The following is a 24046-nucleotide window of genomic DNA, read 5'->3' on the forward strand; positions in this document are numbered from 1 at the left end:
TGAGCCGACACTTCCGGGTGCCTTCACAATGACAGCACGTTCAACAGACTTTTGAAGCGCCTCAAATACTGTTTATTGAATAACAGAATTACCCGCAATGACGTTTATAACATATTGTTTTCGAATTTTTATAATTTTCTTACAAGCGCATGATTTATTTTGTAGAGCTCTTTCCCAGTGCGATTTTTACAAGTTTACATTTTTTAATAATTAAAAAAAATAAACTATATTAAGCACAATAGCCAAATCTAAAGTATCTCAACTCTTTGAAATAAAAAATAAAAAAATTAAAATTCAACTCCATGTTCCGGAAAAAAAACCCAGAACACCCGTCTTTATTTTGACAGTAAAAACGGAAATGCGGGTAATGTCATTTCCGGAAATGATACAAACTGATTCACAAAATTAACAAAACATACATTTATGGTTAAAATCGCGTGGTTAGAGTAGTTTACTGCACATGGAAGTGTTTGACTACACAAAGTTTCAATAACATAACTGATCGAAAATACATTTTTTAACCAGCTGAAGGGGCAGTGTGTGCACTGAAAGTCCTCATTTTACACAATATCTAATAATTCAAAATACCACATTCATTCAAAACACTGAAATCAAGTCAAATCTGAATTCAATATTTTTTTATTGAGACAGTTTAACAATTTAAATATTTTATAATAAAATAAAAACAATTTGACTAAAGTTTGGTCATTTCCATCCATCCATCTTTAGCACCACTTCATCCTCTTCAGGGTTGCAGGGCACTGGAGACAATCTTAGCTAACTATGGGTTGAAAGCAGGATCCATTCATCACAGATTACCAGTTTCACAGGGCAAACGGACAAAACCACACACATGCTCAAACATTCATTCTCAACTTAGGGCCACCAATTAACCTCTCGTGCACGTTTTTGTGGGAAGAAACCCACTCACAAACATGCAAACTCCACACCAGTATTTAAACCTACGGCCTTCTTGCTGTGATGGAAAGCACGCTGAATACGACACCACAGTGCGACTCTTAATTCTATCCCTACTGGTGATAAAAGTAATTCAACAGAAGAGAGAGAAGTGGGTGTGCAATAGAAAATAAACAAAATTTCATAATGGGAGGAGAAAATCAAGTTATGGAAAAGTTCAAATAAAGCAAAATGAGAAAGAAAACTGGAGCAAATGCTACTGGCTGCATGCAGCTTGGGCACACACATTTGATGAAGTTGATGCTTCCATAATCCTGGGTACACAGATACGGATCACTTTTAAAATAAAAGACCAAGCTAAAAGTAATATATACTACATATATTGACATATACACTTTCAAAATCTGCATTTATTTTACAACTTGCATAACTTTTGAGGAATGTCATAATTGTAGAAACTCAAACCAAAAGACCAGAACTTTGAAATAGAGACGTTTTCAAAAAAAGATAACGTGAACGTTGGCAGTGATTGCATATCAGGAGATATGATGAAGAAATCATGACTGAACCGAAGAGATTTCACACATTTTACAGGGGATTTATGCAACCTAATCTCTCTTCTGAATACCGTACTTCGAAAAAAGATACAGCAGAACTGTCACAAAACAATAAAATAGCTATATTATGGCACAACACAGAAAAATGGAGGGGAAAAAAAATCTTCAAAAGGCCCAAAGTGGTAGAAGTTGTTGGAAAAAAAACACATAATAAAAAGATTACAAATCAAAGTAATGGATTAATTACAACAAATGAAGCAGCCACTACGTAGCACTAACAAGCACGGGCATACAAAAAATACTGAAATGAAATAACCACAAACAGGCACAGAACAAGAAAAAACAGCAAAATGGCCAGTTTGAGGTGGAGGCAGACAACCTTCATTAGGATCTACAAAACAACAAAATACATTTCCTGAAAAAAAACTGCAGACATTGAGACAAAAACAACACTATGGTAATTATTTGTGTCTGTTATTTCTCACTCATAGAGTAAAGGTAGATGTTTCCTAGTATTTTCAATTGTTGTAATTCGACCTGCAGTGGAAGAAAAACAAATGGGGGAAGTATTATCACATGTTGAGATACTGCTAAAAAGCTAAAATGTGTTTCACATGTTTAATCAAATTATAGAAATAAGCTAGTTTATATGCAATAGAGGAAAACCGAGGACAGGTTCAATAGAAATCCCCTTCCTGTTGCAAATACTTTAAATACCTCACAATACACATTACACACACCTTACATGCACACAGCACCTGCATATATATGTTCAGTGAGTTATAACTTTAATGTTTTAGACGTTTCCCATCATATGGACGATCAGGTTGATTCTAGAACAACACCGTGGGGGTTTTATTGTGAGGAATCGGCGTGTTTTAGCTGCTGCAGGGTTTTGACAAGAGACTTGTAAACACATCTCTGGTTGTTTTTGATTTTAAGGTAACTCCAGGGCTGCCAGTTAGTCTCCGCCCCTCCCCACTCTCTCTGTAGTTCGCCCAAAACTTGCATGAGTGAATCTGGATGCTTCCCCGACCCCTGCAGCCTTATTTTCCCACGTCCTGAACAACCTGGAGGTATGGATGTTAGTGGGACAGAGGCGGTTTGAGAGCGGGGGGGGGGGCCTGGACGGTGGTCGGCCGGGAAAGGGGAGGGGGAAGGGGGGAGGTTTGGTCCTCGCGCTGCGACTCTTCCCGCTATTTTGTAAAGCTAACGTGGCTAGCTAACCGCTGCTGGTGCTCCTCGTCAGCGTAACGGGGAAGAGGCCGCTCAACCCTAAAAAAAACACGTTTGGACGATAGCGGACAACTTTTTTTCCCCTCCCGCCCACAAACACCGGAGTGCGGGTGCTAAACGGGCTGACCCCGGTGCTCGGTTGTTAGCTGGAACACAGAGAGCAGGTTGGTTTGTTGACCCGGAGGTACGCTAGCTGCGCGGCTAACCGTCAGTGGAGACGCAGTCCGGTCACAAACACTCAGTGCGTACACACCCAAAGACGATCAAACCTGCGCGTTTCACCCCCCGCGGCTGTTATAATATCTAACGGAGGGTCATTGGAGCGTATCGGGGACGTGTCGGTGGCTTCCCGGTGCTGGTTTCCCTCTGCGAGCCCCCCCGGTTGGTGCGGATGAGCGCAGCTCTCGGAAGTCTCGCAGCGCTGTAAACCTTTAGCCAGGATTTCCGGCTCCTTTCCATTTGCCCTATGCTGTTTTGTTTCCGTTTATTCTATTTCCGTTTCAAAAGTTTTCTTCGAGCTCGGTTAAAGTGTGATTCGAGGAAGATTTGTCCGATTTCAGGAGCGCGGCGGATGTTTTGGGATATTTAGCGGGTTGTTTGTCGGTCGGGGAGCCCGGGTTGTGTAATGCTGCCTCGCCCCGCGCTGCTATTATTGAAGCTAACTTATCTGAGCCGCAGGCCCGCCGCCCCGGCAGCGCTAACATGCGGCCCCGGGTGTTTACAACACTTGACCGGGGTGTGTTTCTCCCCCCACACGTATCTGAGAGGATACGCCGTGCGGGGTCCGTGGGCCCGACATCCCGGCCTTTAGACGCCACAGCCTCGCCCTCGAGTTAGCGAACATTAGCAGTCAATGAACTGTCCCGGACGGCCAATGAGGAGTCGAGGCTCAGCGGCCTTTACAGCCTCGAACTGTCCCTTGCGTTTACCCCCCGAGCACCCCGGGGCACGTTTAAATACTGCAGCTCCACACCGACTTCCACGTGTATTCAAGTTCCAATATGGGATCAACGTTTTGCTCTCTTTTCAACCTCAAAGTTTACAGACTTAAGTCACCTGTGCTCTTTCAGACAGACTTCCCATGAAGTTTACGTGTATGGTTTTCTGGGACGTTTTGAAGCAAAAGTAGGATTTGATCTGACAATCTTGCTGTATGTTTGTCCTCAGGTTGCTAGAGCTCGGAGGTTCCAGCTGCTGAGATGTTAAAGTCAATGTCCCTGTCACCTGTGGCTTTCCCCAGTGTGTCGAGTTCTGTTTAAGCAGCTATAAAAGGGAAAAAACAAGGGGAAAATTGGAATTTCATTTTTAAAAAGGTATTTAATTGCAACAATGGGGAAGCTAAACTAAACAAAATTCACTAATAGGAGGCCAAATTTTGTTTTGATGAACTAAGACATGTTAAATTATAAGATGTATTCTCTCAACAGTACTTGTAAAATGTGTATTCCATTTTGTTTAACCTTATACATGTTCAACAAACAATGAACAGCTATAGCCATAGATTAAAATAATGCCTACTATCTCTCTAATTATGGCACTTTTCATATAAAAAAAAACAAAACAGGTTCATGTGAAGACTTGGTCACGTTTGTGGTTGCAAGTATTGCTCCATAGCAAAAGCCTTACCAACAGTGTAAGTTTACCTCATAAAAACAGTTGGATTCGAACAGTTTTTGTAAATACTATAACCATTTTTATTTAATATGCAATTAACAATAAGCAGACGAGAGGCCTTTATGATGGAAATGCTCCATTTGTCGTCACACTTGAAGCTTTTGAGAAATATACACTATTTTGTGTTCGTCAACATTTTGACAAGTTAACTTGTGATGCTCCAATCTAAGTAAAAGCATGTGGGTTGTTTCTGTTTTTGAACAGAATGTCTAAAAGTGAGACAGAAGACATGATAGAGATCGAGATAGATGGACGAGAGAAGCAGGCATGTCTGGAGGAAGGGTAAGAAAGATTTTTGCCTCTTAAAAATATACAAGTTAGAATTGAATGGGGTGCAGGTTTTCAGTGCCCCCCCCCCCCCCCCCCCCCCATCTTTCTGCAGTGTGGAGGAGCAGACTATCACTGCAGCCGATTTGGTTCAGCAGGATATCGACATCACAGAGCCAATCGGAAATTTGAAGAAACTTTTGGAGCCTCGACTAAATATCTCACTGGATCCTTTTGAGATCTGCTTGCAGGACATTCAGGTAAACATTTGCATTACATACTTGAGCTGTGTCCGTGTGCGTAACCACGTCTGAGGACTGTTTGAACTTTGTGATTTTCTTCTTCCTTTTAGCTCCATCCTGATCACAGCCTCTTCGATCAGGGAGTAAAGACCGATGGCACGGTGCAGCTCAGCCTGCAGATTATTACAAAACCAGGTATACCATTCTAACCAGATGCGCCTCATGTAAAACTTCTTAATGATTATTTATTGAGCCATAGTGTCTCATGTGGTTCTGAAAACCCCCTGACCGTGTTTTGTCTTCATCCAGGTGAGGAGAAGCTGAACATCATGGAAATAGTGAAGCCGGTGGAAACGGTAGAGGTGGTGATCGATCCAGATGCCGCAGGAGAAGAAGGAACGCTGGTGGAGGAGGGACACCTCATCGCCGTGGAGCGATCGGCCCTGTCCGACGAGACCTCGGAGCAGGTCACTCGCTGGGCCGCAGCTCTTGAAGGTTATCGCAAAGAGCAGGTTCGCCTGGGCATCCCATATGGTGAGGAGTCCTTTAATTCAACACCTCAGTGTGGCACAAACTCCACGCTGTCACTACATGGTTGTACGTATCTACTTCTAACACGCCAGGCCGGTCTCTTTCTCTATCCAGACCCAATGCAGTGGTCGGCTGATCAAGTCATTCACTGGGCCGTGTGGGTGATGAAGGAGTTTAATATTGACGAGATGGAAATAGGCAGCATTCACATTCCTGGTCGAGATCTGTGCGGCTTCAACCAAGAGGAGTTCCTGCAGAAAGTACCAAACGGAGAGATTCTCTGGAGCCATCTGGAGTTGCTGCGCAAATGTAAGTTCATATGTTTTGGGGTTTTTTTCTAATGTGAGGAGTGGGAAATATGATTCCAGAGCTGCTGCCTGTGTGTCAGTCTTGAGCTTCCAACAGGTTTGACCATGTCCTTTTTGGGGGATTTTTTCTGTTCAGATGTTTTGGCCAGCCAGGACCAGTCTGGAGGGGATGCCACCGTCACCATTGATCAACGTAAGTGTTCCAGTGATAAACTCGCACAGAAAGTTTCTAAAAGAAGTCGTCTCGCACCATTCAATTCTTTTAAACACCTGCAGCTACACTTGAATTGCGTTGTCTCACCGTGGATGACTTTGGCAGCCATTAAACTCGCTCACACGGGAGCGATCAGAGTTAGAAGTAGCTGTTTCACGCTACGCTTTATTGCAGATATAATAGCTACATTTGTACGTCAGTGAAAAGACCAGCGACGCCGACAGTGATTTTGATTGGTAAAAAAAACCAAAAAACTGTCGTCTGTGTCTCCAGCCGTGCAGATAATCCCGGCTCAGGTAAACACGCACACCTCCATCAAAGTGCTGAAGCAGAGCCGAGGACCCCGAGCCCCTCGTATCTCTGGAGAGGAGCGCAGCTCACCAGGAAACCGCACAGGTAACACAAACACAGCGCTGGGCACACACTGTCCAAAGCTGCAGCATCACTTCATCTCTCATAAATACAGCTATTAGGAACATCAAGAATAGCAGTAGTTATTCATTCATGAATAAATATGCTCTTTCTAATCCAGTTCACAGATCATCCAGGATCTAAAATGTCATTACGTGTGTCATAATAAGCTCATCTTACGTTCAAGAACATCAAGACATGCTCTTTCATTAATTTAGCTTCCATTATCTCGTAGATAATTTGCACTACTTTATATTGTGGTACTTTCGATATTGAAAATGTTAGTAGCGACCAGCCTGGACTGGTCTGTTCTGTCGCAGTGATAAATGACCGACGATGCATGTTTTATGTGACGTAAGCGCAGCCTTTAAACCCACCTGACGCTGATGCTGCCGTTCCTCCGGTGTCAGGTAACAACGGACAGATCCAGTTGTGGCAGTTCCTGCTGGAGCTGCTCACAGATAAAGACGCCACAGACTGCATCTCCTGGGTGGGGGAGGAGGGCGAGTTCAAACTCAACCAGCCCGAGCTCGTGGCTCAGAAGTGGGGCCAGCGCAAGAACAAGCCCACCATGAACTACGAGAAGCTCAGCCGAGCCCTCAGGTCAGCTCCTGCTCTTTTAATATCGGCTTTCTCCTGTCCTTCCGAGGGCCGGATGGTGAATGTTTTCCTGTTAAATCTGCTTCCGGGCCAGACGAGCTGGTGGAAATGCTCAGCTGTGGAGCCGTGCACTAATCTACTAGTTGAAGTGAAGCACAGTCTTTAAGGAGGCTGTGAAGAGTAATTACATTTAAAGAGCTAATTGAGGTCTCTTTTTTTATTAACCTCTGGGTTTGTTACTGCTCAATACACCGAAGACAGATCTTTTTAAATAACGAAGGGTGGAGAAAAGGAGAGTTGACAGGATTTTCTCACATTCGCCGTCGTTTCCCAGACTTCCACATTTCTCACGATGCTGCTTGATGACTTGTCGTCTCCCGTTCCGGCGTCGCCATAACCTCCGGGTTGTCTTGGGTCTCTTCCAGATATTACTACGACGGGGACATGATCAGCAAGGTGCAGGGGAAGCGCTTTGTCTACAAGTTTGTGTGTGACCTGAGGACTCTGATTGGCTACAGCGCCGCTGAGCTCAACACCCTGGTGTCAGAGTGCGAGCAGAAGAAGATGACTCGCATGCAGCTGCACGGCATCGGGCAGCCCATCACTACAGTGACCCTGGCTACCACCACGCTGGACAAGGACAGCTGAGGGGGGGGCGGGACGCCGTCACAGCGCCCTCCAGTCTCCCCGCGCCCTCCGTCGCATATTGGAAACGTGGTGTCCAGCCGGCACACAAATACAAAATACAACGCCGATCCCCGTCGGTGTGGATGAACAACTTTGTTCTCGTCTTCACAGTTTGAGTGTTGGAAATGAGGCTGAGGCAGACGCCGTTTCTTTTGCTTTTCTTTAACTAACCAAGAGAAGCGTGGCGAGGATGAGGTCTTTTGCAATTACCGACCGCGTCCACAAGACCGAGTGCTTTGAATGTGCGACTGGAAGAAACCCGGCTATGAGCGTCATGTTGTGCGTCCTCGTCTGTAGTTTAGGACAATTTCCACTGTATATACCGGTACTCCATGTTTTTGATAGCCACAATGGCAAGTGTATTTTCATATTCTCCATTTATAGAGGACCTGTTTTGTATTTTATTTAGCGTCCTTTCCCTAAACTGTTGGACCCATTTTGTCCACGAGGGGTGAATAAAGTGGCAGGCATCTTTCTTAACCGCTGTACCTGCGTGGTGTGTAAATATTTACAGAGTGTTATAAAGGTGCATTTCATAGAAGAAGAAAAACTGTCCATCACTTTGGGGTCAGAGGAGCTGAACCCTCTTCCTCAGTCGCAATATGCGCAGATTAGGGTCGTCAGTTAACCTGGCATGCATGTTTTTGAACCGCTTGAGACAACTGGAGAAAACCAACACGGTGAGAACATGTAAACAGTGACAGGCCAGGGCTGGGTCTGAAGTGAGTGACAAAGAATACGCCATCAAAATGTTTCCAGCACGATATAAATGTCAAGTGATGAGGCCCAAGTTCGGGGGGGTGGAAATGTTTTGGAATAAAGTGTTTAATTTATGAGGTAGAATTACACATAAAAAGTTTGAAATGTGTGTAATAAAGGTATATATAAGAAGATTTCACTGATTTCTATTATGGGAAAAGGAAACTTTTCTGCTGTATTCTTATTTTCTAAGATTCAGGATGTCTTTTTAACGTGAAGTGAGAGTTCACCCTATTTTATCCAACACTTTAGTAAGAATAAAAAAAGGCTTGAGGGATGGGTGACATCATCATGCAGTCCACAATGACGGACAGCCACAGTCTGGTACATTCAAAATTTTATTCATGATATAGTGAGTGTAGAAAGCTTTTTCTTACTCTAAGCAAATGGTTCATTGAACTACACACAGGAAGGTCACTGAATCAATGAGAGGAGAGGAGGGGAAGGGGGGGACGAAACAAAACAAAAAAGATCTTTTCGAACCACTCGGCTTCAAGGAGTGAGCGTCGATACAAATTTAAAACATTCACCTGATTAGAAGCTTCGGCTAGTGTGTCTGTACAGGAGTGGCTGCGATGCACAGAGGTGATATGTGTTGTACTTCAAAGATGCACAATATGCATGTCACATTCATGTCTATGAGCAATAATTTAGGGGGGGTGGGGGGGGTGTCGGGTGTGAGACGGTGGGAATTCAACACCTCTGGGGGTCGATTGGACAACAGACAGCGGGCAAAGAAATATTTCACCACGTGACGAACAGAAGCACTGTACATGTATACAACAGGAAATGTAGAAAAATAGAATGTGTGCGTGAGATTTTGGTGAAGGAATGCGTGTGTGTGTGGAAAAGATTCAACCACCTGGAAAATCTTTCTATTCCGGCCCAGGAGGTCCCCATCTTGTTTCGCTCGCGGGCCGAGGCGGTACAAATGAAGACGTGGTCGTGAGGCCGGGCCGGCGGCGGCGGCGGCGGGTACCTCCCGTCGTCCAAATATTTACAAATCGAGACGGTGGAACGATGCGCCTTCATCAAAAAACCTCCTTTGTGTCTGATCTCGATCCTCCTCCGAACAAAAGTGCAGCGACAGTTGGCATCAGAGACTCAACAGCAATGATAATTTTTGGGTGGAAATAATCAGACTTCCAAATATGACAAAGAGTGCATAGAACGCAAACAGTAACACAATCATCTTCCTTTCGGATACTATTACACTTCATATATTACATACGTAGAGAGAGCTTTGTTTTTTTGTCATTTTGTTTTTTTCCATAGCCCATGCAGCTAATAACAGTGAAGCATGGAGATGAGCGTCAAGAGCCAAGATTCAGTTAAAGCAAGTCTGTGTGACGACAAAGCAGACCAGATTCTGAATACTCTTTTTTTTTTTTCCTTTCTTCTTCTTCATATCACAAGATCACAAAGAAGACGCTAGAAATGTACAATCCCGCTAAAATATCTAGTGACCGTCCCCCTCCGAGGTCCACCACGTACAGTATACTTTATCAGTCATCGATATCGCCATGCACTACCTATACTTACGGCTAATCTCTGTCTTAATATATTACACATTACAAAAAAAAAAAAAAAGAGTCTGAAAACAAAACATTCCCTTTTCTTTTAGCGTTTACTTAATTTCAATGTGTTTTTTTTTTTTTGCCCCAGCAATTTTTCCTTTCTTTTTTTTTTTTTGAAAAACAAACCTGAAACGCTTTGACCGTGCGACAGGTCGCTCTTGACAAACCCCCTCCGCATGTGTGGAGTGAATTAAACGTGTTTCTAGTCCCAGAATAAAGCAGGCTTTTCAGTACAAACACTGAGGATTTGGGGGGGGTGTGGGGGGGGGGGGGGGGGGGGGGGGTGGATTGGCTGAAATGTGCAGGTACAACAGAACCTTTGTCTAACGAGCAGCCGGGGGGAAAGGAGGAGCTTCAGCTGTGGCTCTGAAAATTATTTAAGGTTTGTTTCACATCTTGCTCTTGTGGCCGAACCCGCAAGGATTGATATTAAAAAAAACTTTTTTGTATTAGTTCTCTAACCAATACAAATGTATTAGTTAAGGAACTGATACATCCCGATTTAAAGGCGTGTGAAAGCTGTCGGCGGCGCTACAGAAGATCGGAGGACGTTACGGGTGTTTGTGTCTGAAAGGTTCGTCAAAGTGGCGAGAATGAGGGCGAGTGGCGGCGCGGCGGCAGGAGACGGAAGATGTGGTTGTGAATTTAGAAGGTCGCCCTCCTTTTGGCCCGTCACCCTGATCCTAACATGCAACGACCGACCCTCCCGCACCCACCTGGAGCGGGGTGAGTCAGTGAGGGGAGGAGGGCGAGGAGGGGGGGGGGGGGGGGTGGTGACGGGTGTGACGGAGGGTCATCACACGCCTGTAGGAAATGCCGGAGTCCTTTTAGTTCTGCATCTGCTCAAAGAATTTGTAGGTGGGATTTTCATAGCCGTTCTGCTGCATCTTGGCCAGATGGCGCTCCTCGGGCGTCACGGCGGCGTCCACCTTGGAACGGGACCAGAGTGAATCAAACACAACACAAAAGCCTCGCGCATGCTAATACAACACAATACTACACACTCCTCCCTTACCTCGATCACACCGTGGTGAATCGAAGTGTACTGCTTCTTCCTCAGCATCACCAGGGTGATGACGATGACGGTTGCTATGACGACCCCTCCAACCATCAGCCCGATGATGGCGCCCTTGTTGGACTGCCCGTCCTCAGCAAAGAACACCTGCGGGGTTGAAGGACGGTGAGCTTGCGTGTGTGGGCTCAAGAGAAGCCGGACCCGTGCGGCCCGGAGGTGGACGGTTCGATTCCCTCACCAGCTTCTGATGGTAAACCTCATAACCGGCACTCTGCCTGTCCTCCGTCTCCATCCGCACCTCGGGCATCTCCTCGGGCTTCAGGGCAGACACTGGAAGCAGAGAACCACAGAGCACATTGAAGAACAATTCATCCATTTATAACAATTAGTCCATTAATCTGCAATTTGTAACAAAAATTGACATTTTCGCCATCGACCAGCTACAAAACATATTTAACCAACGAAAGACAAAACTGCTTATATACTTGCACTGTGTGTGTGTGTAATATACAAGTTAAATTAATTTACTAGGGTGCCTTTTTTAGTCTGGTCTGTGATTGGATGCCGTTTTGCTGCAGTTTGAGGGCATCACTATATGGACATAAACGTTTTTAGACCGATTCCTTCATTGGACTTCTGTAAAAGATTGTTTAAACACTTTTGATCATAAACATCAATATAGTATTCAATGTAAATGGGTCCCAGGTTTTCTTCTTATTTTTAAAATCACATAGGATTCCTCTGCTTGACTTTTGGATTCCATAACCTGAAATAAATGTTCAGCTTTCAAACTCGACCATCCAAGAACAAATAGATCCTGATCTGAGGAGTCAAATAACCGGTACGGTCATGACGACGGTTTTGAGGAAACGGTTTGAAAAAAAAAAAAAAAATTAGTTTTGGAAGTGAAACTGATGGCACAGCATAAACACAAGCAGAAGTCCTCAAACTCTTTATCAGCTTCTGAAGTCAAGATATTTTAGTCCGGGGTCAGTGTGGTGAACTGGAAATCCTGGAGGCAGTGTAACACATTAGACGGTATGTCAAATATTATTCTGATGAAGCACATTAACTTTTTTAATTTGTGAAAGTTTATACACAATTCTTGAGCCAGTTTGTCTTAAACAGTGAGGCAGAAACGTACTTTATCTTGATTAAGGCAGGAGGAGCTAGAAAAAATCCCCACACCTAGAACTGGTTTTGAAGCAGCGAAGCATTTAAAGCAACATCAACATGACGATGCTCATCTGGTCACCAGATGGAAAGAGGGAACGTGACCCAAGCAGAGGGCATCGTTTCACTACGACGACGGCGTGTTGTTGCAATTTTAATTCTGCTTATACAGGAGAAGTGGCGCATGCAGGTATGGAGTCCGTACCGGGCCGTGTGGGAAGTCCTCTGTCTGGGACGGGACGGGCATCAACAGGTTCAACTGCAGAATAATAAAGAAAATTGCACAAATCATAAGGACACAAACCGCTCGCTGGTGGAAAATATATTTAAACTAAACTCCACACTTAAGGTTTCATTTGAAGAGGTTTGATCGCACTAAAATATCTGGTAACGGTCTTATTAAAATAAAGATTTTTTCTTGCACCAAGTATGTCCGTTTGTGTACAAAGATGCATCTTGCAGCCTTGTCCTTGGAGGTCCCCGATGGGGAAACTCATTAATGTTTGAGATGCAGACTAATATAGACGATGGTTAAGGTAAGAAATAGATTAGGTCGGATGAGTTGTTCGGTTTAAGACGAAATCTTTTCCCTGCGTGGCAAAGAAACGGAACCCGGTGCGTTACCGTGGTTCTCGGTGTTGGGCTGGTTGAAGCTCTCTGGGTGAATGAAGCCGAAGCCGTCCAGGCCGGGGTCCATCGGAGCGGCGCTGTAGGTCTGGTCGGGCATCAGTGCGTCGTTACCGTAGCTCACCCTGCCATCCACCTGCCGGCACAAAACCACAGTTTATCAGGGTCATTGGAAATTTAAAAGTCCATAAAACGTCTACGAGATTATTTTTTCCCCCTGACTTGATGTCTTTCCTCATATATTCAGTTGATCTTATTCTGCTCATCTTCCGTCTCTCTAACGTGTCCTGTACTGCATGGAGCCCTCGCTCCCCGGCCACGTCAGCATCAAAGTTTCAGAGTGCGCGGCGACTTTGCTTCCTCTTTGGTATCCTTCAGCAGAGGTAATTCTATTTATATAGGTGGGAGAGGGCGCTTGATACGGGGCACACTCCATGAATGTGTGAGTGGGAGCAACTGGACTCACCCGGCCGTCGCTCTGCAGGGAGGAGACTTGCTGAGACAGCTCCGACTGAACCCTCTGCATGATCACGGCTACAGAGAAAAAGCAAGAGAGGGGGGGGGGAGTTAGGGTGAGATGGAGAACAAAAGCCCACCAGGTTGAGTCAACACTGATTACTTAAGCACAGAGGCGGATTTATCATCATATCGTTCATCGTGGGACTTTAAATACGCTGTGACGGCCATTTTCCAGGTTGGGTCTGCAGATGAAAGGCTGTGTGGGATTAATGAGGCCATGTTTTTTTTTAAACGACAAGCACGTTTAAACTCATCAGAGTCTGGCAGAGGAATTAAAAGCATGAAAATTAAAATCACGTTTGTCACTCATTTGTTGCTATATTGTAAAAAAAAAAAAAATTCTTTCAAAAGTATCATGTATTTGAATTTTTCATGACTTTTGATGATGCCAAGCGTTTAATCTGACCACCGGTGTGGCAGTTCTGATGTGTTTGGACAGCAGATGTTGTGAATATGTGTATGGAGTCCACAAGACACTCACCGACTTGGTTTTGGATCTCATTGGCGACAACAGGCACCTTGAAGAGGAGACCCAGGGACTGATTCATCCTCTCGTCAATCACACGGAGGTGGGTCAACACCTAGAGGACGAAGGAAGGTTACTAACATTCACCTCGAATCTACAACTAGAACAGGCTGCATGCAGTTCAAGGTGCAAACATGAATTGCCTATATTTGATCATTTTCACAATCATTTCTCTTTTCTTTTTTTTTTTCAAATTTGCAGAATAACAAAGAGCCCCAGACAACCTAATAAAATTATATTGACCATTAAGACTGGTGTTCATGAGTAGGACTTCTACAATTATATTTTCTAATTTCCATAAATGTTACACATACATATACATATCAAACCAATTTGTTCTTCAAGTGAAACAAACTTTGGAATCTCTATAGAACGGATGAATCTCTTCTTGACCCTCAAAATAAAGCTTTTTAAAATCTCTTTGTGGTTACCAGTATCTCTATCAAGGCTCTGTATTCACACATTTCATTACCATTATTAAATAATGTCAAATTCAAAGTACGGAGGCTCTCGTGTTTGAGGCGCACAGTGATGATGTGTGCTGCAGGCCGTTGCTAAGCAACCTGCTTGCCCACTAAGTTTGTGCGTGGCAACCAGGATTATGTTCGACAACCATGGTCTTTATTTCAGGTTTTGAGGGTCACGTGAATGCGTACCTGAGGGCGGATCTGCGCCGCCTTCTTCGGGTCGACCGTGCGGACGTGCTCGTAGTGTTTGAGCGTGTGCTGCCGGTCCTTCTGCTCCGCGCGGACGTACTTCTTCAGCAAGCTCAGCACCTGACGGGGCTGCGGGGGGAGGAGGAGGAGGAGGAGCTCGCTGTTAGTGGGACGATCTCACTGTGGGTGCGCTTCACGTGTCTGAATCAACTGAATCCACAGCGCGTCTGTACCCGCGGGGGAGTGGCCTGCAGGGCGCTGAGGTAATTTTCCAGAGCCAGGCGACGGCGGCTGTTGAGCAGAGCTTCCACCCGGGCCATGTGGGTCTCCACCAGCTGCTGACGCTCTCCTGCTGCCTCCTGCTCCAGAGCCTCCACCTTCTCCTGGAAGTGCTGCACACACAAGAACGCTCTCCATCACTCACTGTTGCTTGGCCTTATTGAGTGTGAATGACTACACTAAACTGTCCAGTTGATAGATTAAATTACAGACGGTTGATCTTTTGCATCTTTCTCATGACACTTTTATAAAGAAAACAACCCGAACAAATCCACATAAGTAAACATAGGAAACAGTGACGAAACCTCTGAGAGGTGGTGTGTTTTTGTGCTACTGGTTAGTGCTTGAGGATATGAAGAGACTAAAGAATAGTTTTCCCAATACTTTTACTGCTTAAATTAAACAGGTGCAAAAGGAGACCCCCCCCCCCCCCCAACACGCACACATACAATTTTGATCTATTTCATTGCTTTGTATTTCTTCCTATTTTACAGCAGCATTGTTTCATATAACAGCCACACCAACCGAATTTCAATGAAGTAAATCTGCCAAGTCGAAACCACACATACGTCTTTCTTACCTGTATAACAGCTTTCTTATCAGCGCGAGGAAGGTTCTTGGCCTGTCGCTCCGCCTCCTCCCACTCCCTCATCACCTGAACAAACGGGAAGAAACATCGAGGCTCAACGCAAACGTTCCACGCGGCTCACAGTTCATGATCGAGAACCCGGTGCTGAATACACACACTGTACCTGGGACATCTTTTCACGGTGTTTGGCCTCCAGGCTCTCTTTGGCCTTTTGGAAGTCGGTGTGTTCGTTGTCGTCACCAGGAGCCTCCAGGTACTGATCCACGGCGTCCGGAGGACTCGGGGCCATGGTGGGCACTGGAGGAGGGCGAGAGGGGAGGAATCAGATATGGAGAAGGCCGAAGCTGAGTGAAGCAGAGTGTTTGTAATGATGGAGGAAAAAAACACGTACGTTGATCCCCAATGCATTCCACACAGGGTTACAGATACTAAACAAATGGGTTAATGACACACACCCGGTTAGGTACACACACAAAAATGCTTGGATCTGTGTATACAACTATGAAAAAGACATATAGGTCATCTGCGGACAAACAAGGACCAGCTTCCCAGAATAAGTGTGTGTGTGTTTAAGCCCAACTGTGTCTCTGTTTAATGTGGGAGGCGAGAGATAAGATGCGCAAAGCGCCGAGTCAGCATCAGGGCAGACAGCGGCACCGCTGAGGAGCTCGCTGGATGGAAACAGCAAATCAACTCATTAACTCTTAAGCGGCGCCGCTTCCCCCATTCACACACACACATAAGACACTCAAGTTATTTACGCACTCAGCTGGTTAAAACACACACCCGGTGAAATTGTGGCAGACAGACAGTTGCTGGCTCACACCACTACAGAGCTGCAGACATGAATTTCCAGCAGAAGGTTAAAAAAAAGCATGCAGGCACACATGCGCAGGGACGCATGCTGACATTGGAGGTTTGGTGTTCACATGGCTTTGTCCACATGCTGCAAGAGGGATCGGTTAGTTATAGATACGATCACGTAGACTTGGAGGCGAGCGACTGCACGTTCACTTCAGCTGCGGTTATTCTTTAACAACAAGATATTGAACATCTATAATGATCAGGTCTGCTCTTTACTCGTCACTTCTTCATTAATTTCAGGCTGGAAACAGTCCCAACAAACCATGTTTTCCCTGCTGTTGGATAGTTAAGATAATCCATTCAATCCCCGGTGTGTTTTCACTAAAAACTATTGGTCGTCACCATTGTTTCTTTCTGATTACAATCTGAAGGCTGGCGACGGGCTTCACTCTGCAGACACCGGTGTTCTTCTGCTCAGCTCACGTTTAGCATGCGGGCCAATAACAATGATACATTGAGCGATTTCAAATATTTCTTTACACATTTGTGTCCTCAAGCAAGAATTATATGTTGTTTATTTTTTATTTTTTAAATGTAATGGATGATTTGAATCTTTGTCTGGCCTCCAATCAAAATAATACAGAGTCGTCCCAGCATCATAGACTTGCATTATTTCTTTATTCTAAGAAAACTTCTTGGCAATAAAGCTCATACCATTGAAAAGTCTGTTTACTTATAAGTGCATATTTGTCAAAAACTTGCATTTGTGTGATGAATCAATCTAAACAAATAAAGCTGTTTGGCATCGGCAGAGACGGTTCTGCAGTTCTGCAATGAGAGCAACATGTATTAAACTCTGCTGCTCATCCCACAAATGCATATTCCTTGGAAAGGTGGCGTCATTTAAAATGGAATCCATTGACTTTAATGGTGTAAAAAAACAAAGCAACAATTGTCCTGAGTTTTTGTGTGTAATTTGATTTTGCTTGTTTACGTGTGGAAATAAGTCTTCATAAGCCATCTCCACCGAACTTAAAAACGACACCTTTATCTTAGTGAGGACAAACTGTGAGAAGACACAACACAGGCTAAGAGCGAGCAGCTGAATCCAGTCGTCAGAGCTCCGAGGGGTTAAATGACACTCAGGACAGTGAGACAAAGAGAGTGAATGAGGAAGAGGAACTACGGTAGCGGCCCGATGACAGGAAATCAAACTTGTGATGTGGACCCTTCAGAGTTCTTTGGCTCCAGCCACCGGGACTTACACGAGCTGCTGCAGACAGCAAGGCAGTACTCCTCCGACTCAAAGTTATTCCTGTTGCCCCCACAGCCCCCAAACAAGAAGAGGGCACAGCTGCCCTGCTCGGGCACGAAGTACCAGCGCTCCAGCATGTCATGACACGGGCCGGACTCGGCCTGAGCCCAACACACGGCTGAGACACGCACGCACGCACGCACGCACACACACACACACACACACACGCACACGCAAATTAAATATCAAAAAACAAATTAAATGCAAAACCAAAAAAAAGCATTTGAATTTGATGAAAAACTTAAAAAGTGTAAAAAATAAAAACTATGAGGAAAAACCAACACAAAACACAAAAAGAGAGGAGCTGCCAGGTCGCTCACCTCGGACGACTTCCTCCACCGACTCGGTGGTGGTGGTGGTGGTGGTTGTCATGGCGACGTTGGCACTGCGCTCGTCGCTATAGCGTTCATCCGCCATGTCGTCCACGTCGTCCACGTCTTCCTCATCGTCGACGTCCCCGTCGCCATTCTCGTCCCTCTCGAAAGCCTCCATCTCCTCGTCGTCGTCATCATCATCTTCGTCGTCCTCGGTGGCGGCCGGCTCGGCGTCCGCCTGGCGCGGCATGCTGCGGCGGCAGAGCGGCGGCGATCAGCCCGCGACTCGACGCGCGATATGGACCAGCGAGCCCAAGCGGCCGTACCTGTTATCGGAGAACTCGGCGTCGGCTCCGCCCCACCAGACGTCCGACTCCTCCCCTTCCGGCTCCATGCTGTTCGTTTCCCGCTCGGCTTCCGCGGGGCAGCAGACAAACTCCACGCCCCGGAAACGGTCGATGCCACACGGCAATAGCATCCCATAATCGTGGAGGTTCATGGTGCGGTCGCCACAGGACTGTGCAAATGAAAGACGCTCATTGAAAATACTCCCAAATGGTTTGAAGAAACGGCATTAAACGTCGGAGACCTTAATTTCATGCATCATTTTCAACTGTGTCTTTATATATAATATTCATAAACGGCACGCATGTACAGCTCCTAAGAAAGCCTCAAAGTCGATGGGACATTTTTCTAGATTTCATTGATGCTTTCAGTCGCCAATTGGAATGAATGTGAATGACACACGACCACCAGTTCACAGTTGAAGCAGACACTGATGAGGAAAACGACATGACAAAGTAAAAACTAAACAAATCAAAATTTTGGATACAAGTTTTTAAAGATCTGAGGAAAACCTTTAAGATGCAGAGGAATTATTTCTCCAGTTGTCTGTAACCCCTTTAACACGGTTTGGAACATTTCTGTGATTTTTCTCGCCACAACTGAAATCCAAATGACCCCCTGACCCCCCCACAATGATTTCCTCACATCTGGCTATAAAAAGAGAAGCATGACTTTGTGTGGCTTCGTCATTTCAAAAGCTCACTCAAGCAAACATTTAAGAAGTCTGATTTTCTGACAATAAATGCGAAATATATCGACACATGACAGGCTTTAGTGAGAGTCTGCACACAAACAAACAACGATTAAAAAAAAGCAGATTGGACGAGACGGCCGGATGACATTAGGCAGTGCTGAGTCATCAGGTGAAAGATAATGAGGAGGACAAATGGGGCATCAGAGAGTAGCGAGAGAAACACAAAGCGGAGGGAGAGTCGGCGCCGCCGACTGCTGGCTGTCCTCACCTCTTTGGCGACGGTGTGCCAGTGCAGGTGACTCTCGCACTGGTCCATTCGCTCCTGGTGCAGGAACTTGCACTTGTCGGGAACGAGCAGGGCGTCGCTCACAAACTCCCCGACTGCAACGGACGCCGATGCCATGAGTCACATGGAATGGAATGCATGTTAAAAACGGCATTTATACATCAAAAGGGGCAAAAAAATAAACCCAAATTAATAATCATAACGTGCTGAGGAGTCTCTCTCTCGCCATTCACATTAGCAGTGCTTACCCAGGCAGCGGTAAGGCACCACGATGTGCGTGTGGCTGCGGCACTGCTTGCGGCCTTTCTTGCACCAGTTGGGGATGCTGATGGGCTGGTTGGCCTCCACAACGTTTGTGATCTGCAGCTCTGGGTACACCTGAAGCCAAAAAGACAGTTTAGATTTCAGCGCCGCGAGATTCCTCCGTTCCCACCGGCCTTACTCTGGTGTAATACCTCCTGGCAGTACTGCAGGATGCCCTCCTTGGTGCCAATGCAGCTCTTGGTCCCCGTGGTATCGGACTCCCATTTGCCGCTCTGCACGTTGATGTGCATGTTGAGTTTCCCGCAGAACATGGCCACCTGGGGCTCGGTCAGCAAGCCCACAGAGTCATCAGCAGGCACCTGCACACATGAGGATGAGGATGAAGAAGAGGACAACGATGAAGACAAGACAATGCCAGGCTGGCTAAGTATAGCTCAACAAGACATATCCTCTTTATGTTGCTCATATGCATTAATTCCCTCTGAGTTACATGGCTGCACTCTATACACACACATCATAAGCATTAGAAAGTCAGAAGGATGAAGGCAAAGCTATACAACTACTGCATTAATACATTAAGTAACAACTGCTTAAAGCCTAAGCTCGGCAGACGACATCCATTTGAGGACGAACGCCAAAGAGATAAGCATTTACAGTCACAGGGTAGCACATGTGCTTTGTGCCCTCTTTTCTTTTTTTTCTTTTTTTTTAACTCATTCCTTTTTATCGAAGTAGGAGCAGGAATCACACAATGACACATGATATTAAATCAAGCTGCGAGCGAATGCGAGCGGGGAAACACCCTTCTTCCACAGACGTGGCTCAGCCATCTGCACACAGTGTCCTTTTCTCCCATTGTAATGGGGGAGACGACGGAAGGAAATCGCAACGTGTTTCACCTTCTGGACTCTTTGGTCCTCTGGCAGGGAGGCGTGAGAGAGAGGACTAATGCTGCACGCTGAAAATAAAGAGCTCGCCGAGAGGCCATCTGCTGCCCATGTATAAGTGACTAATTCAGACTTGATCTTGTGTTCATTCCTTAAGATTTGCATAACGTGACCCTCCTCCTCCGAATCCGACCGAGAAATAGCTCGGGTGTTTCTTGATGAAGCGGTAAGTGCATCAACCGCGGCCCAGACTGCTGAAATAATAGGTCCAGATGTACTGTAAAAACCGAGAATAAGACACGTCCCAACGCCTATAAATTAGTGCAAGAAAACCGCATTCCCCTGCAGGAGAATTTAAGCCAAAAGGCACAATTAGACCAATTCCCGCACTGCTGGTCATTCTCTACTATTCTCATTCGAAAATGTGCGAAACCTGGTTTTCAATTATTTAGTGTGGCTCCTGTAAGAGCAGCGAAAACAGTGAACGGTGCGAAAAACAACAAACAAACAGAGCATCACATCTGCTTCGGGGTGTTCTGCGTCGTTTCCCCATCATGACTCAGCCTTCAGCCTAAAAACATGCATCACGCAGTAAATACACTGCACACGAGAGGCGGGTTTTCAAAGGATTAATACTGGGTGAAGTCTACAAAAGGTTTCCCCGGACAAACCCGGGGTTGAGACGTGTGGGATGAAAGGATGAAAGACACAAGACTGTGAAAATTGAAATAAAGCTGTACGACATAATTTCTTATTAAAAATAATCTATGTAAAAGTGTTTTGGCCTAAACGTGGGATACATTGTGGTGTAGTGGTTCACCCTCTCACTTCACCATGAGAAAACCTCTGGTTCGAGTCTGACTGGAGGAATTTCTGGAAGTAGTTTGCATGTAGTTAATAAAAGAGGGGGGAAAAAAACATGTTCACTGCCATGCAGTTAAGAAAAAATAGGCTAAAAGGCAGGACTGTGTTGACTTAAGGAGTTACTCCCCCGTCTTTTTCGAAAGCTTCCAAAGGAAAAATAGCCTTTTCCTCATGTCAAAGTGATATAACAGAACTCGATAACCTGAACTGAAATAACACAGCTTGTGTGTCGTGTCACGACAATCCCAGTGTGTCATACATCATGTGTGCAGTGGAGACATTCTCCTCCTGCAGCATCACCACCACCATCACCATCATCATCGACTGAGGAGGCTGCAGGCCTGCAGCAGCATCAGACACACACACGTGTATATATATATATATATGGCTTCATGTAAACTGCATGTTTCTCCTCCCTGCCTGGTCCAGCAGCAGCAGCAGCAGCAGCAGCAGAGCTGCAGGCGCCATCTTGCCTGTGTGAAACTAATAAGGCTGCATCTTTTTTCTTTTTTTTTCTTTCCATCATCCTCAGCAGTCTGAGCAGCCGGACCCGAACACGGCCAAACTAACTAACAGATCCGCGGCCGGACATGGTGCACGATCACATCAGGCTCGTGTACAGATGTACCCCCCCCCCCCCCCAAGTCCAATCAGTGTGTTTGATTACATGAAAAAAAAAAAAAAAAAAATCATCACGTCGTAAAAGCTCAGTTGTCATGCCCATGTTCACTGAAGTTGGCCTCAAATTAACCTTTAAGGGAAAAGTTAAGGGATATTTAACAGAGTCACGCGATTTATGTCCTTTATTTCAGATAAAAAGTTTAAACAAACTCAAACATTTGATCCTTTTTAGGTTTTAATTCGTCAACAGACTAAACCTACTATTATAAAACAGGGGTGCCAAACATAATGCCTGACTGCCAAAATGCTCCATTTATCAGGTTCGTAACCATATATCAAATCAATCAATTTTAAAGTAAACTGGGCATTAGTATGTCTAACAATACTATTATGTTTTGTTTTTTTTAAACAATTTTATGAAATAAACGCATGGTTCACAAATAACACCTTAAATGTTTAGCATCTCAAGGATACAATCGAGATTTTACAGGCTAATAATGTATGACCTAAAGACACAGTGTGAGGAGAAAAATATCCTTCAATATAGTAATTCAATATGAAATAGATTTAAGATTAGAATTATATTATAATCTGTCTAAAACCCTGATAATCCGTCTTTAAGGGTTCTTAATTTTCACCTTCACTACCGAATCAGAGGCTAACTTCGGCCCGGGTTGTGATTTTCTGTAAAGAAAAAAAAAAGCTAACAAACATTAGCTCCCGTCACAACCACCCACAGCTCTCTGGTGCACAACTATTTCACGATATAACCGGTCTGTCTGACAGTAGCTGGGCATTTAACAGATACTTTGGTAGGAAAACACATGAGAAAGAAGGAAAGCCTCCGGGGCAAACTGTCAATCACTGACATCTAACGGCAGGCCTCGGGAGCAAAAAGCTGGCAGTGAAGCTCGTTTATCCTACGCAGTAAATCCGTGTGGATTACCGCGATCACAGTCATAGAAACGGAGAAAAACGTTAAAATTAAATGACTCGGTGGGTATTAATTTCGGGGATGCGATGGGAGTGCGCGGCCTCGGATGAGCCCACGGAGGCTCTGGTGCTTAAACAACAGCCGTCATGTTATCCGTTATAAGCCGCTCACTGCTGTCAGACACGTTCCCACGGACGCGTTTCAACGCCTTGTTTTTTTTTCTTTTTCTCCCCGATGTCACCACGGTTGGTTTGCGGGACAGTGCGTCCTCGCGAGGTACCGGAGCCAGGGCCGTGGCACCGTGGGGCTATCGGGCTGTGGGGGCCCCGGAGCCGGCCATCGCTGCCCCCGCGGCTCCAAGTCGCTCCAACGACACTCACCTCGGATGAAAGCGTCAAGGTCGCCAGCAGCGAGAGCAGAAACGCCGTGTGCTCCCCCATACCGTCCTCCCGGTCCCCAGCACCGCCGCCTGTGTTCACGAGGAGTCCGGTCGGAGATCAGGAAGGGAGAAAGAGAGATTAAAACGGTTCTTTTGTACGCGTCGGTGCGGCAGCAGCGGAAGCTCGGCTGATCCAATCCCGCTGATCCCCCCCTCTCTCTCTCTCCCTCTCTCTCTCTCTCTCTCTCTCTCTCTCTCTCTCTCTCTCTCTCTCTCTCTCTCTCCTCTCTCTCTCTCTCTCTCTCTCTCTCTCTCTCTCTCTCTCTCTCTCTCTCTCTCTCTCTCTCTCTCTCTCTCTCCGTGCAGCTCATATAACACTATCCAGGCTGTTTACACCTCCAATACAAACAAATACCTGCGATGGAGCAATTCGGACACAGAGCTTTGTTATTGTTATTGTTGTTGTTTTGGATTATTCTATATAAGTTGTAAGTACGTACATTTTTAACAGTTATTTTCTGTGTGGACAAGAATTATCCCCTAGAATCAATAAAATATATTATATATATATTTATTCCCTTCTAGTCTCTTCTGTTCTAATCTAGTCCATTGAATCGACACAAATAAGCCACTTGGCTATATTTTATTCATTTTTTTGCTCATTTAAAGTCAGCAGTCTGTGTTGGTGTTTTCCTGTCTTGAATTATGATCAGAAATAAGCCATTCTTTCATACGTGAAGTGACAATGACAAACAGCAAAAACCTCTTAAAACTGCATATGTTATGTTGTATGCATGCAGAAGAGAAGTCGCCAGTTTGGAAAGTCCCATTTCCAAGTTGGTTTAGCTTTCCACGCCTTGTTTTTATTGTTCAAAAAAGAAGTATGGGTTTATTATGTACTTAAATTTATCTTTCCATAATTGGTCATGACATGTGACACTTCCGGTTGGGAGGGATCGGTCTCCAGGTACATT

At 45.3% G+C, this 24046-nt stretch overlaps 2 protein-coding genes across 7 annotated transcripts; one reads left to right on the plus strand and one right to left on the minus strand.

The window, feature by feature from the left end:
- The first annotated feature begins 2681 nt into the window (after positions 1 to 2681).
- On the plus strand, positions 2682 to 8131 carry gabpa (GA binding protein transcription factor subunit alpha). 5 transcript variants are annotated; one of them, XM_080498692.1, is made up of 11 exons: positions 2682 to 2875; positions 3879 to 4024; positions 4590 to 4667; positions 4768 to 4912; positions 5005 to 5089; positions 5204 to 5428; positions 5540 to 5734; positions 5870 to 5926; positions 6221 to 6343; positions 6769 to 6961; positions 7384 to 8131. In XM_080498692.1, exons 3-11 carry the CDS (start codon positions 4591 to 4593, stop codon positions 7604 to 7606), a joined length of 1323 nt encoding a protein of 440 aa, XP_080354818.1. In that variant the 5' UTR covers positions 2682 to 2875; positions 3879 to 4024; position 4590; the 3' UTR covers positions 7607 to 8131. The 5 variants fall into 5 exon arrangements, with proteins under 5 accessions (XP_080354818.1, XP_080354816.1, XP_080354815.1 ...); XM_080498690.1 differs by having other exon boundaries at positions 2682 to 4024; XM_080498689.1 differs by lacking the exon at positions 3879 to 4024 and having other exon boundaries at positions 2682 to 3836.
- Positions 8132 to 8729: 598 nt separating this feature from the next.
- On the minus strand, positions 8730 to 23294 carry appb (amyloid beta (A4) precursor protein b). Of its 2 annotated transcripts, XM_080498684.1 has the most exons (18): positions 23074 to 23293; positions 19579 to 19746; positions 19372 to 19501; positions 19106 to 19218; positions 18125 to 18315; positions 17805 to 18049; positions 17435 to 17602; positions 15529 to 15662; positions 15357 to 15431; positions 14731 to 14889; positions 14498 to 14626; positions 13797 to 13896; positions 13263 to 13330; positions 12794 to 12932; positions 12375 to 12428; positions 11235 to 11326; positions 10997 to 11143; positions 8730 to 10910 (listed from the first exon to the last, which is right to left on the minus strand). In XM_080498684.1, exons 1-18 carry the CDS (start codon positions 23131 to 23133, stop codon positions 10809 to 10811), a joined length of 2274 nt encoding a protein of 757 aa, XP_080354810.1. In that variant the 5' UTR covers positions 23134 to 23293; the 3' UTR covers positions 8730 to 10808. The 2 variants fall into 2 exon arrangements, with proteins under 2 accessions (XP_080354810.1, XP_080354811.1); XM_080498685.1 differs by lacking the exon at positions 17435 to 17602 and having other exon boundaries at positions 23074 to 23294.
- Positions 23295 to 24046: the final 752 nt, after the last annotated feature.

Source organism: Blennius ocellaris, assembly GCF_963422515.1.
Source record: "Blennius ocellaris genome assembly, chromosome: 6".
NCBI lineage: Eukaryota > Metazoa > Chordata > Actinopteri > Blenniiformes > Blenniidae > Blennius > Blennius ocellaris.

Bases quoted from the DNA above. Each gene is read 5' to 3' on its own strand.
- gabpa (XM_080498689.1), top strand. From the start codon at position 3,793: ATGAAGTTTACGTGTATGGTTTTCTGGGACGTTTTGAAGCAAAA. The intron at 6,344-6,768 runs GTAACACAAACA...CTCCGGTGTCAG, and splicing joins CTCACCAGGAAACCGCACAG to GTAACAACGGACAGATCCAG. The intron at 6,962-7,383 runs GTCAGCTCCTGC...GGTCTCTTCCAG, and splicing joins AAGCTCAGCCGAGCCCTCAG to ATATTACTACGACGGGGACA.
- appb (XM_080498684.1), bottom strand. From the start codon at position 23,133: ATGGGGGAGCACACGGCGTTTCTGCTCTCGCTGCTGGCGACCTTGACG. The intron at 19,219-19,371 runs GTAAGCACTGCT...CGTCCGTTGCAG, and splicing joins GGTGCCTTACCGCTGCCTGG to TCGGGGAGTTTGTGAGCGAC. The intron at 18,316-19,105 runs GTGAGGACAGCC...TCATTTGCACAG, and splicing joins GGCACACCGTCGCCAAAGAG to TCCTGTGGCGACCGCACCAT.